This window comes from Aspergillus steynii, assembly GCF_002849105.1.
Source record: "Aspergillus steynii IBT 23096 chromosome Unknown P170scaffold_5, whole genome shotgun sequence".
NCBI lineage: Eukaryota > Fungi > Ascomycota > Eurotiomycetes > Eurotiales > Aspergillaceae > Aspergillus > Aspergillus steynii.
In genome coordinates, this window is record NW_020194402.1 from 1,700,282 (window position 1) to 1,712,418 (window position 12,137).

The 12,137-nt window shown below is 55.9% G+C and overlaps 5 protein-coding genes across 5 annotated transcripts; 1 reads left to right on the forward strand and 4 right to left on the reverse strand.

Moving 5' to 3' along the window:
• Nucleotides 1-27: 27 nt before the first annotated feature.
• On the reverse strand, nt 28-1,287 carry P170DRAFT_497052 (enoyl-CoA hydratase/isomerase family protein; the record flags this gene model as incomplete). Its single annotated transcript, XM_024854105.1, has 2 exons — nt 735-1,287; nt 28-632 (listed from the first exon to the last, which is right to left on the reverse strand). Exons 1-2 carry the CDS (start codon nt 961-963, stop codon nt 28-30), a joined length of 834 nt encoding a protein of 277 aa, XP_024703328.1. The 5' UTR covers nt 964-1,287.
• Nucleotides 1,288-1,350: 63 nt separating this feature from the next.
• On the reverse strand, nt 1,351-3,085 carry adaB (chromatin-binding transcription regulator ADA2; the record flags this gene model as incomplete). Its single annotated transcript, XM_024844455.1, has 3 exons — nt 1,351-1,419; nt 1,482-2,876; nt 2,993-3,085. 3 exons carry the CDS (start codon nt 3,083-3,085, stop codon nt 1,351-1,353), a joined length of 1,557 nt encoding a protein of 518 aa, XP_024703329.1.
• Nucleotides 3,086-4,153: 1,068 nt separating this feature from the next.
• P170DRAFT_476676 (serine/threonine-protein kinase) lies at nt 4,154-6,347 on the forward strand (the record flags this gene model as incomplete). Its single annotated transcript, XM_024853372.1, has 5 exons — nt 4,154-4,175; nt 4,276-4,419; nt 4,490-5,671; nt 5,724-6,088; nt 6,150-6,347. The coding sequence occupies 5 exons, from the start codon at nt 4,154-4,156 to the stop codon at nt 6,345-6,347; spliced, it is 1,911 nt and encodes a 636-aa protein (XP_024703330.1).
• Nucleotides 6,348-7,341: 994 nt separating this feature from the next.
• Nucleotides 7,342-10,759, reverse strand: P170DRAFT_510725 (coatomer subunit beta'). The gene is made up of 6 exons (XM_024854805.1): nt 10,531-10,759; nt 10,374-10,436; nt 10,302-10,323; nt 10,206-10,237; nt 8,873-10,141; nt 7,342-8,819 (listed from the first exon to the last, which is right to left on the reverse strand). Exons 1-6 carry the CDS (start codon nt 10,546-10,548, stop codon nt 7,629-7,631), a joined length of 2,595 nt encoding a protein of 864 aa, XP_024703331.1. The 5' UTR covers nt 10,549-10,759; the 3' UTR covers nt 7,342-7,628.
• Nucleotides 10,760-11,057: 298 nt separating this feature from the next.
• On the reverse strand, nt 11,058-12,065 carry P170DRAFT_437738 (complex I NDUFA5 subunit family protein). Its single transcript, XM_024849434.1, has 3 exons — nt 11,431-12,065; nt 11,261-11,365; nt 11,058-11,209 (listed from the first exon to the last, which is right to left on the reverse strand). Exons 1-3 carry the CDS (start codon nt 11,973-11,975, stop codon nt 11,134-11,136), a joined length of 726 nt encoding a protein of 241 aa, XP_024703332.1. The 5' UTR covers nt 11,976-12,065; the 3' UTR covers nt 11,058-11,133.
• Nucleotides 12,066-12,137: the final 72 nt, after the last annotated feature.

The window sequence follows — 12,137 nt, forward strand, 5'->3', positions numbered from 1 at the left end:
GAATCAATCCTGTAGACCTCAACTCCATCACAGCTTGCTATCCAGCCAGACGGGCTTCCGCTTCTCCACAAACGCCCGCAATCCCTCCTTGATATTCTCGCCGTCGTTAAGCTTCTTCGACCAGCCCTCCACCAGCAACCGACTGCCCTCCTCCGCGCCGACTCCTTCCCATCCCATCTTCACCCCTTCCCGGCTCACGATCACCGCGTCGGGACTGTTGCCCGCGATCTGCGCCGCCACCTCCAGCGCTCTGCGCACCACGTCCTGCTCGGCGGCAACCACCTCGTTCACAAACCCCCATCGTTCCGCCTCCTGCGCCGTCACCCGCCGCCCCGTCAGCACCATCTCCATCGCCCGCTGCCGTCCCACCGTCCGGATCAACCGCGGCAGCGCCCCGGCAATCGCCACCACCCCGCGCTGCACCTCGGGGAACCCGAAGAACGCCTTGGGGCTGGCGACCACCAGGTCGGCATTGATAATCATTTCGCAGCCGCCGCCGAGACAGAGGCCGTTGACGGCGCAGATGACGGGCTTTTTGCCGCCGCGGCGCGAGAGCCCGCCGAATCCGGTGGCGGGCTGTCGGGGGGACTTTTGCTGCTGGGAATGGGATTGGGATTGGGAGTCGTTCCATTCTAGAGATTATCCAATCGTCAGTCGGGCTGGTGTAGAGGAAATGAACTTCTCGGCACACAACATGCAATGAGGCAAGGTAGGGAAGGGAGTAAGGTAAATACCTTTTAGATCAGCCCCAGCGCAGAACGCCCTCCCTTCACCGGTCAACACGCCCACGCGGATACTCGGCTCCTCGTCCATCCATTCCCAGATGGCGTGGAGTTCCTCGTGGCCGGTGCCGTTGATGCAGTTGAGGTCGCGTGGCCGGGAGAGCGTGACGAGAAGGACGTGCGGGGTGGGGAAGCTGAGGCGGGAGTATTGCGGTTGGGGGGGAGGGATTTGGAATGTCATTCTGATCGATTAATATATTAATAAGGGTTTCTTTTTTCCTCACGATTCAAATTACAAAGTCGGGGATTCTGGATGGGTGGATTGAGGACAGTTGTTGAAGTGATGTTGTTGATTAGTTATAAGTCCGGGGGAAGGTCGAGATGCCGAGGCCCGAATAAATTGGATGTGGGGAATCGCTTTAGGCGCAGGACTGGGCTCTACTTTCGTGCGACTACTCGCCCTGACGCTGACATTATTGGAGAAATGTAACTGTAAATGAAAACCCACTGGTGCCATGGCTATGTCTCTATCCACAGAGCCGTCTCATGCCCACTCAACGCCCTAACTCCTTCAGACAGGTTAATAATAATAGAATATCAGGATTCGACCGCGCTGTTCATGTCGCTTCTACGCCTTGTTTATCCAGCCACTGTGCACCATAAAATCGTAAATTCGCCCCGTTTTCGTCGCGTCAATCTAGGTGGGAGATTGTTAGCGGGTGATACTCGGACCGGACAGAAAGGTGTCGCCAGCCTTACCTTGCAGATAGTTCGTGCGTCTTTCTTCTTTAAACTGCCTCCCTGCTTCATGGCCTCCTTTAATAGAGTCTCCTTGACCACGAGATACGGTTTCGGCTGGATGTGAAGCACGTTGCACACCTCAACCTCTTCCTTGGTCAGCAGGTGGAGGTCGGGCGCGCCGTCGTTCTCCAGCTTCCAGGGGATGATTCCGTTGAGGGGCTGCACGACGAACTTCGTCTTGGCCGGCTGCGGCGTCGGAATCCCGTCTCCGCCGCTGGCAAATGCCCGATCGAAGTCATTGAGCGGCTGGTTGACGGGTTCGGGGGGTTTGGGTGCGCCGGAGGCCTTCTGGAGGCGCAACGGCAGCTCCGGCGTGGTCAACTGGCTGGCGGCCGAGGGCTGCTCGGGGAGTTGTGATTGCTTCGGGCGATTGCTGGCAAACCGGTCGAACGAACCCTGGGGCGCCATTTTCTGCTGACGAGACTGCTTTTCCTGCTCGTACTTCTCTCCGCCCTTGAGGTCGCCGATGCCCATCTGGCGCCACTCCTGTAGCTGCGAGATGGCCAGTCGTAGATTATGTTCATACTCGAGGCCCTTGTTGAATTCCTCGAAATCGTCGTGATTCATCATCCGCGCAAACGGCTTGCCTTTGTTCAGAAGATCCCGCTCTTCTTTCGTACGCTTCTTCTCCAACGCCGTGTTCTTCCGGTACTCGAGGAGGGCGTGTTCAAAGAGAATCTTCTTGCGCTCCGTTCGCGCGGTCAATCGGGAGTTGTAGATATCCACCACCGTCATCTTCAGCTCCATCTCGGCGTCGAGTTCCCCGTTGACGGTTTCTCCCGCGCCCGGCTCGAACGCCATGTGTTGGACTGCCTCTTCGGCGTCGTTCAAGAACTCCGTTTCAAATTCCAATCGGCCCGGCATGTAGCCCTGTACTTCGTGGCAGGCCGGTACACTAGCCGTGGGTTTCTGCTTCGGCGTTGTCGGCGGTGCCGCCTTGGCTGCATCCTTGCGCTCCTCGATGCGACGTTTCTTCCGCGCTTGGAACTCCTCCTTGGGAATCGAGTCGGACAGTCGTGTATCCTCCGGGTCGGCGCGTTCGGGGAGCGGGAAATTGGGACTGTCCACGTAGGTGCCGAGATAGTGATCCCGGACCTCCTCCTTGGTCCGATATCCACCGATGTGGTCGGCGATATCAGCCCAGGATCCTAAGCCGTAGATATCGGCGCCCTCCAAAAGCAGCAGCTCCTCATCGGCGCCCCAGTCCTCGTCAAAGATGGGCACCGAGTTCTGCTCGATCACCTGGTATCTGTGTGTCGACGGGTCGTGGTTCTTCGACTTCTCTCCGGCGGAAAAACAGGGAACGCAAAGGTCGTATTCATGGCAGGCGGGGTCGGCGCAGGATACGCGCACCTAATGGGAGAGACGGTCAGACATGTCTGAGGTCCAGAAGGCCCGGACGCAGCCGCACCGCGGCATCCAGTAGCTAGCGCCTCCCCTCCCCTCCAGAAACGAGCGATTTGACCTACCGTCGAAGTCACATCCACCGAGCAGATATCGCAGTGATATTTGGTTCCTGCCTCCGTGCCGCGCGAGGCGGTCTTCTTTCGAATTACACCCATCGGTCGCGGGGCCCTTTCATCCTCCACTAGATCCTGAGCCGTTTCGAACCACGTGAAAGCCCTCCAGAAAAGGCAGAGGGCTATCGATAGAGGGATCGGATCGGGATAGGAGTATGCGCGGGGAAAGGGTGAGCTCGGTGAGCCGGGAACAAACGGTGTGGTTCAAGAGAGAAAACAAGGGGATGCCGTCTCCGCAATCGGGTGGGGATCTGCCAAGAGAAAAATGACTGGTCGATCGATCGGCAACAAATCCAGGGGGCGAAGGAAAAGGGCAGAGGCCAAATGAGACGACGATAATAATGCGCTGGGGGGGGGGGTGCTTGCGGGTAAGGTCGATGAAGTCGCAGTTAACTTCGGTAGATGGCGCATCGCCAGATCCCGACACGCGGAAGTGCGGCCTGGGGCAGCGGGCGGTGGCTGGGCGGTGGCTGAGCCCGACGGGGCAAGCCGCGGAGGCGCTGACATAAGCGGCCGTGCACCGCCCCAGGGGGAACGGGCAGCCAGGCACCCAGGCCGCCAGGCATCAAGGCACGCAGGCAGCGACGTTCCGGGGCCAATCACGGGGGCGGGTTTGGCCCCCTCTTCGGCCGCCTTCTTTTCCCCTCTTCAGCCTCTGTTCAGTCTCTCTCGTCTTTCCCTTCGGCTTATCTCTCGCTGTCTCTCTCTCGCTGTGTCTCGCGTTCTCTACGTCTCTCTCTCTTTCTCGCTCTCTCCTCAGCCCGGGTCGTTGCTTGGGATCTCCTGCTGTGACCCTGGTTGCCCCCCTCACCCCCCTGTCCGTTCTCCGATTTCCCTCTCTGTGTGTTGCTGACCGCTGTGGCTGTGGCGGCCCTGCAGTCCTGTAACGGCACGGGTGATTCCCACCATACCCTCTGGGGTTAAAGAAATTGTTACTTGTCTTTTCTTTTTCTATCATTTTACCCTCTCTCGCTATCTCCCTCTCTCCTTTTCTCTCCCTCTCGGTTGTTTTCCTTGGTATTTATTAGCCTGTTCCGTCGATACTTCCGCCCGTCCACGACCCCGTTTCCCGCAAACCCCCCCCTAGCGACACTAAAGCCCGCCGTCATCATGTCGTGGAAACTCACCAAAAGTATGTTCAGTTGGTCTTCCCTTCCTCCCTCCATACCAAGATGACGGACGTCATGTCCTTCCGCTGGCACCTGCTAACGTCTTGGTTCTTCCCCCGATAGAATTGAAGGAAACTCACCTGGCTCCTTTGACCCAAACCTTTGCGCGATCCTCTTCCACATCAACCATCAAGGGTGAATCGGGCGAGGAAACTCCGGTGACCCCTCAACCCTCCAACATCTCAACGGCCAGCACCAATGGAATAAGTAGGTGTTTTCTTTTTTTCCGCCGTCGGAAATAACAGCAGCCTGGCCCCGTTCTAACATGTGATACAAGGTGCCTCGGAATCGCTCGTTTCCCCTCCGGTGGCCCCCGTCAAGCCCGGTATCTTGATAGTCACCTTGCATGAAGGTCAGGGCTTCGCCTTATCCCCACACTACCAGCAGATCTTCAACTCGCATTTCCAAAACAACAATGGCTATGGCATGCGACCAAGCTCTTCCTCGTCCCATTCGACTCAGGGGCAGGCAGCGTCGTTCGTACAAAGCGCCCGTCCGCAGTCGACCAGCGGGGGTATCAATGCCGCCCCTACGATCCACGGCCGGTACTCCACCAAATATCTCCCTTACGCCCTGCTCGATTTCGAAAAGAACCAGGTCTTCGTGGATGCGGTTTCGGGGACCCCTGAGAACCCCCTCTGGGCCGGAGACAACACCGCGTTCAAGTTCGATGTGTCCCGTAAGACGGAGCTGAATGTGCAGCTGTATCTGCGAAATCCCGCGGCCCGGCCTGGTGCCGGTCGGAGTGAGGATATCTTCCTCGGAGCGGTCAAGGTGCACCCTCGTTTCGAAGAAGCCCAGCCCTTCGTGGAGGACCCCAAGCTCAGCAAGAAGGACAACCAAAAAGCCGCCGCCGCTCATACGGAGCAGGAACGTCATTTGGGCCAGCTCGGGGCTGAATGGCTCGATCTCCAGTTCGGAACCGGCTCGATCAGGATCGGCGTCTCCTTCGTGGAGAACAAGCAGCGCAGTCTGAAGCTGGAGGATTTCGATCTGCTGAAGGTCGTGGGTAAGGGTAGCTTCGGCAAAGTCATGCAGGTCATGAAGAAGGATACGGGCCGTATTTACGCTCTCAAAACTATCCGCAAGGCTCACATCATCTCGCGATCGGAAGTCACGCACACCCTTGCCGAGAGATCGGTGCTGGCTCAGATCAACAACCCTTTTATCGTCCCCCTGAAATTCTCCTTCCAATCTCCCGAGAAACTCTACCTGGTTCTGGCGTTCGTCAACGGTGGTGAATTGTTCCATCATCTCCAGCGCGAACAACGCTTCGACATCAACCGCGCTCGTTTCTACACCGCCGAACTTCTCTGTGCCCTGGAGTGTTTGCATGGCTTCAAGGTCATCTACCGTGATCTCAAACCCGAGAACATCCTTTTAGATTACACCGGACACATCGCCCTTTGCGATTTCGGTCTGTGCAAGCTAGACATGAAGGACGAGGATAGAACCAACAGTCAGACAATCCCCCGCTTCGTCCCCGGCGCATCGACTAACCTTCTTCGCAGCGTTCTGTGGAACCCCTGAGTACCTTGCTCCTGAACTGTTGCTTGGCAATGGCTACACGAAAGCCGTCGATTGGTGGACGCTGGGTGTCCTCCTTTACGAGATGTTGACGGGTCTTCCGCCATTCTACGATGAGAACACCAACGACATGTACCGAAAGATTCTGCAGGAGCCCCTGACTTTCCCCAGCAGCGATGTCGTTCCGCCCGCCGCCCGGGATCTTCTGACCAGACTTCTGGACCGCGACCCTCAGCGTCGATTGGGCGCCAACGGTGCCGCGGAAATCAAGTCGCATCATTTCTTTGCGAACATCGATTGGCGCAAGCTGCTTCAGAGAAAGTATGAGCCAAGCTTCCGGCCGAACGTGGTATGTTATAAACCCTAGTCCCCACTTCCAGTGCCTTGGTCCTAACCGATTTTTCCCATAGCTGGACGCTCGTGACACTGCCAACTTCGATCGCGAATTTACGCAAGAGGCTCCTCAGGACTCCTACGTGGATGGACCGGTCTTGTCTCAGACCATGCAGCAGCAATTCGAGGGTTGGTCTTACAACCGGCCGGTTGCGGGTCTGGGAGATGCCGGCGGCAGCGTCAAGGATCCGTCCTTCGGAAGCATTCCCGAGTAAAGCGGCTGGTCGCCTTCGCGCTGGCTGGTTTTCCTACCAGAAACGCAATGGTTCCGAAATACACAGAAATTGTTTGAAACGATTTTTCTTCGAGTTAAGCATTTGCTCTTGCATCTCCTGCTGCGTAGCCCGAACCTCTTGTTTCTCTCCTTTTCCCTCCTTTCCTAGCGCAGGGAGTCCACGGGTATCGTTGTTGGAATCCCTTGTTTGTTGTGCGGCAGTGATCTTAACTGAGCGCTTTATGTCAGTTCCACCTTTTGTCTGTTGCATTTCAGGTACAATCAAGGCAGGTCCAAACCAATTCGGTTGTCATTCTTGTTTCCATGCGGTTCTTGGCCGTCGGGTCACTGCTGTTTTTTTCGGGCTCTGCTGCCCGACTCTCCAGTGAAGGTATCTCTTGAAAAGGCACCCTTGAAGCCAATTCCTGCCCCTTCACCCCTTCTCCGCATTTTAGTTTGTGAATCATCCTGGAGAGCCGGCTTATCTCTTTTCTCTCTTGCGATTTCGTACATTGATCAGCTGGTCCGATCTTCCCTCTCCTCCCGGTCCAGGTGAATGACTTTGACTTTCGCCTGCCCAGCATTTGAATATAGATTGATTTAGCATCAAGCTTATCTATACAATGGGACCCTTTTCGAGAAACCCCTTCCCTTCCTCCCCTTCTCCCATGTCCAAACATCCTTGATATATTCTTCCGGGCGGGTTTCTTACTAGGACGGTTCCAGCAATCATTTTTCTATGGCGGTGTTGATTGACGTGGCGGGTTCATAGACAACAGTGAATTATTTTGTTTCTTACATTCTGAGCTGGACCAGTGAATGCTCTGTTCTTCCATTTTGCACGTCGTTGGCCAACTAGTCTTGGCTAACCAATCTCGGTGTTTGTAATTTCATTCACTGTCGACAGGCCCAAGCCCCATGAGCCTCGAGGTCAAGTAGACAAGATGAATACGCGAAAGAGAAATAGGGATTCAAAAAATACATTTATTGTCATCGCGAATGTAACACTGAAAAAAGAAGTGAAATGAAAAAAAGGGAGTATGATAAACAGACACAAAACAATTCTAGAAAATAGTAGTTACGTTAAAAAAAAGATATCTCTGCCCCAGGCCATCGGAAAAAATAAAACAAAACTGTATCAAAGTCACATGGCTTTCTTTTTGATTCGTTTCATCCTCCCCTTTCACTCTAAAGCTTGCATCTCAAGCCGGATCATCGCCTGGACTTGGCTCCACGATCACTTCTTTCGCTCGCTAATGCATCATGATTCTCATGCTCATGCTCATGCTTCAGCCTCGGCCTCGGCCTCGGCGGGAGTCTCAGCAGCCACCTCGGGTGCTCCGTTCTCGGCGGTCTTGGACTGTTCCTCCTCAGGGCCGTCAACGTCGATCAGGGATTCCGACGACGGGGGCTCAGGGGCAACGCCCTCCTTTTCTAGACGGATGTACTCATCCCACTCGGGAAAGAGGTCGTCGTCTGTCGTGGTGTCGGGAGCACCGGGGGGAACACCGATGAGACGAGCGATCTTCGTCTTGCCGGTCTGCTCGAGCGACTCCTTCCACTGGGCGACGAGCTGAGGAGCCCTCGAGGGCTTATAGGTCTGGGCGAAGAGAACGGCCTCGGCGATTCGGGTGGTGCGCACGAGAAGGTCGATGCAGCCGTCGACGTCGCCGAGGGACCAGAGGGTGGAGAAGGCGACGTTGTGCAGGCCCGCCTCGGAAGCCTGCTCGGCCAGCTTGCGGAGACCTTCCTTGTTGCCGCTGGCGGTGTGCAGAAGGAGAAGGGAGCCGAAGTCCTTGGCGTTGGTGAAGCATTCCTGGGCCAAGGCGAGGTTCCAGCCCGACATGGCGGTGTCACCGACGATCTTCCACTTGTGCTCGACGTTGGCCTCGCGGGCGATCTCGAGGGCAATGTCGAGGTTGTTGAGTGCAAGGGAGAGGTCGAAGCGGTGCTCCTGGTCCGTGGCGACCTCCAGGGCCATCTCCTTGTACCCTTGACCCTCGAGGAAACGGGCGACCTTGTTCATCTGGTCCTGGGGTACATCCTGCAGCAGCTCCGCGGCCAGGTCCATGTCACCACGCAGAACCACGGTCTGGTATTCAACCATGCTCAGGGAGAGGCCGAACGAGACAACGTTGACATCCTTGTCGGCAAGGTAGACCCGGCCATCACGGGGCAAGTAGCCGAGGACGTACATCCCTTGGTCGAAGTGGGAGATTGTGTAGGTCTGGTCACCAACAAGGTAGTTCAGGCGGTTTGTCGAATTCGTGTAGATGAAGCAATCCCCGACCCATTGACCGGTTCTGACGGACTCGTTGACATCGGTCACGACTTCGAACGCCGACTCGACACCGTCCTCATCGGCCTCGCCTTCATTCAGGCCATTGACGTAGTTCTCTCTCGAGAACCGAAGAACGTAAAAGCTATCTTCGCAAGCGAGGGTGACCAATTCACCGGATTCCGACCAGTAAACCTAAACAAATTGTAAGTAACAGTCATGGTAATCACCAGTCACAAAGTACTTACAGCCTTCGGCTCAACTTCGATACGTCGGACCAAGTTTCCGGTCTCCCAATCGAACATGCCAATGCCTCCTTGTCCCTTAACACCGAGAAGGACACCATCGGTAAGACCCTCGGCTTGGAAGCCTACATCAAGGCCACCGCTGACCTCCTTGAAGTTCTTGAAGATCTTGACACTGGTAGACGACTCACGGATGGCGTAGTCGTTGCTGTTATCCTTCGATCCCCACGCGAAGTCCAGGGCTTGCCCGAAGGCCTTGTTTCTCCATGCGAGAGCAGTGTAGATGATGTACTCTCCGTCGCCACAAACCGAAACAAATCGTCCGTTAGGAGAGTGCGACAACGTTTGCGGGTAAACTTCGCAGGAGCCCAGGTCCTTGGTAGGTAGGGAAATGGGTGCCCCATCCTTGATGCTAGCATCGCCACCCTTGATAACTGTGGAGACAACCTCGTTGTGTCTAGCCCAGATAACCTTTCCTGAGCCGTCCATGGACACCGCAGGCTCCTCCCGACCCATCTTGACAACCACCGCGCCATCGTCGAAACCCATCGCAATACCCTGCTTACCACGCTGGTAAGAAATACACCAGGCTCTCTCGAGTCCATAGCTTAGCGATTGTTCCAGACGGTATGTGTTCGCATGCCAGATTTTAATGGTTCCATCCTCGGATCCGGAGATGATGACCGGCAACTCCGGGTGGTAACAGGCGAAGGAGACGTTGCTAGTGTGACCTTCCAAGGTCGCAATCAACGCTTTCGTCGTGTAGTCCCAGACCTTAACCGTGCGATCATCGGAAGTTGTGAGGAGGTATGGTTTATCGGCCTGCGGGTAGTAGTCGACGTGGTTGACACCCTTGGTCTCGTGGGCTTCGAGGGTCGAGTTGGGGTGCGGAGAGCCCAGGCTCCAGATCTTGACGGTTCGATCCAGACAAGCGGAGGCGAATGTGTTTGTATCCTTGGGGTTGATGGACAGTCCCATCACGTAGTGGCTGTGTCCCTCAAACACCTGAACGCATTTCCAGTTCTTCTCCCAGTCCCACAATTTGATCGTCATGTCATCGGATGCGGTAAGAACGAAAGGCTGAGTAGGATGGACTGCGATCGAACGGATATAGTCGGGGTGAGCCTCGAAGGAAGCGATCTTCTCGGAGGTGTTGTAGTTGTAGATGCGCAGCTGGAAGTCATCCGAGCCGCAAACAATCCAGTTCTTGCGGGCAATAAAGCGACCCGCTCGTACGGGGACATCGGTGAGCTCGAATGTTTTGATTATGGACTATGAGAGAATGACAGTTTGTCAGTCGCACGTTCGCGTGGGCAATGCTGCTTGTGGGACTCACCTGGGACTCGTAAGACCAGATGTAAACGTGACCTGTTTATATTCCGTATTAGCGCATTCAATGGGAGAAACACGGGCGCTTCATCGCTTTACGCACCACTATACAGAGTGGTCAGGATCTAGCTTCCAGTTAGCAAGGAATGAGAACCAATGACTCGATAACACTTACCCATGGCTCTGTGGGATGGAAGTCAATGCCCTTGACCCGCTCGGAGCGGGCAAAGAGTTGCCTCTGTTAGATCGCAATTCAAGTTAGCACCAGGGTTCCGAACAGACACTTCTAGCCAAGTTGAATCCAATTGTCCTCATCTGGCAAGGCCGCATACCTTCACGTCAAGTTTCATGGTGTGGTAGTAGGGAGAATCGCGACGCTATGCGGGTTCGGGAGACGGCCTCAGAGAAGGAGGGGGAACCAGGCCTCGAGCCGTTCAGACAGCCCAGCCCGGAGGAACAAGGAGGGCTTCGGAAGGAAGTTTTTGGGTCGGTAGTGCAAGCAATGAGGAAGCCCCCGGGCAGAACGGGCAGCACGAGCAATGGATATAGAGCGACTCAGGGACTGGCAGCGATGTGTCCACAAGGAGACCGCCAGCTATCGGGATTTGGCTAGCGACGGCCGCGCTCACCGCCTGCGCCTTTGGGCGTTCCGGGGCCACGAGCATCGCCAGTTCTTTGGCTTCTACGCAGGACTCACGAATTAATTCTCCGGTGCTGCTCGTCTCTGCGACTAAGCAATTGGTGCCGTTCTACTATGGAGGTCTTCTCTACGCCAGTACATCCACCCTCGGAGCACACGCCATCGTGCACTTACCCCCATATAGACCCCTCCCATGCACCCCCTGGACCAGTAATTAGGTCATGAAAGACAAATAGATTTTGACACCCGTCGGCTAATAATTACATGTTGTTCGGAATCACTGAAATCTAAGCCCTTACGACGAGCCGGACGTGTTGCGCTCGAAGTAGGTCCACTGGCCGGGGCTGGGCTTCTCCGCAAGTTCCTCCCAGCTGGTGAACGATTAGCCTGGTTTTCGTATAGAGAGGTGCTAGAACACTTACACCTGAGACTTGTACATCTCATCCACAAGCTTCATCTCACTCTCGGCGACCTGGATGACTTCTTCGATAAGACCGGCAGCAATCTTGTGCTCAATGTCGGAGACTCTGTGCAAAGGGGGAAAAGATCAGCTTCTAGACTCGGCTATCGAGCAACGACTTCCTGGACATACTGCTGTGCTTCCAGAGCAGGCTCGTTCTCCCACTTCATAGCCTCGGGGAAGAAGTCCGTCTCCTTGTCCTCGGGCTTTGTCGACTCGTCAATGGCCTTCTCCCAGCGCGCTTCCTGCTCGGCGGTACGGGTAGGACCCTCGGTGGTCGCCTCGATGGATTCGCCGTCCCATTCCTCACCACGGGGGTTGTCGCTTCCGTCATCCTTCTGGAAAGCCGCGTACGAGCCATCCTGGCGACGGAGGGAGGCGAATCGAGCGGGCTCGGCGCCGACGGTCTTCTTCACACGCTCCAACCAAGCATCGAATCCGGGGGGTTTCGTCGCTTCGACGATCTCCAGGCGGTGGCGGGTCAATGCCTCGGTGGACTGGCGGTAGACGGAAGACTCGGGGAAAGCCTTCAATTTCTGCAGGGTGGTGGTGTAGAGATAGATCAGGGTCGGGCGGGGACTGGGATGGGTGACCAGGCCGGTCAATCCGGTGGGAGCGAAAGGCTCCAAGTACCGGGGCGACTTGACGTTCGCCAACAGACGGAGGGTGGACCTCATTGCGATCGAGGAACAGGCGAAAGAGAAAGACAGAAAGAATTGACCCAAACGGGCTAGTTGAGGGCGATGCTTCTGAGTCGTGAAGCGGATCGGGAGCGAATGAAGGATGAGGTGCCGTCGGAGGGCGGAGAAACCGAGATTCCAGGCCACCGGCCCCCGTTC

What these genes read in the sequence shown, in the direction of transcription:
- P170DRAFT_437738 (XM_024849434.1), bottom strand. Translation starts at nt 11,975, where the DNA reads ATGAGGTCCACCCTCCGTCTGTTGGCGAACGTCAAGTCGCCCCGGTAC. An exon ending in CCTGCTCTGGAAGCACAGCA is followed by an intron (nt 11,366 to 11,430) that starts GTATGTCCAGGA and finishes CCCTTTGCACAG; the next exon opens with AGTCTCCGACATTGAGCACA. An exon ending in GAGATGTACAAGTCTCAGGT is followed by an intron (nt 11,210 to 11,260) that starts GTAAGTGTTCTA and finishes ATCGTTCACCAG; the next exon opens with CTGGGAGGAACTTGCGGAGA.
- P170DRAFT_510725 (XM_024854805.1), bottom strand. An exon ending in TCTGGTCTTACGAGTCCCAG is followed by an intron (nt 10,142 to 10,205) that starts GTGAGTCCCACA and finishes ATTCTCTCATAG; the next exon opens with TCCATAATCAAAACATTCGA. An exon ending in TCGAAGTTGAGCCGAAGGCT is followed by an intron (nt 8,820 to 8,872) that starts GTAAGTACTTTG and finishes CAATTTGTTTAG; the next exon opens with GTTTACTGGTCGGAATCCGG.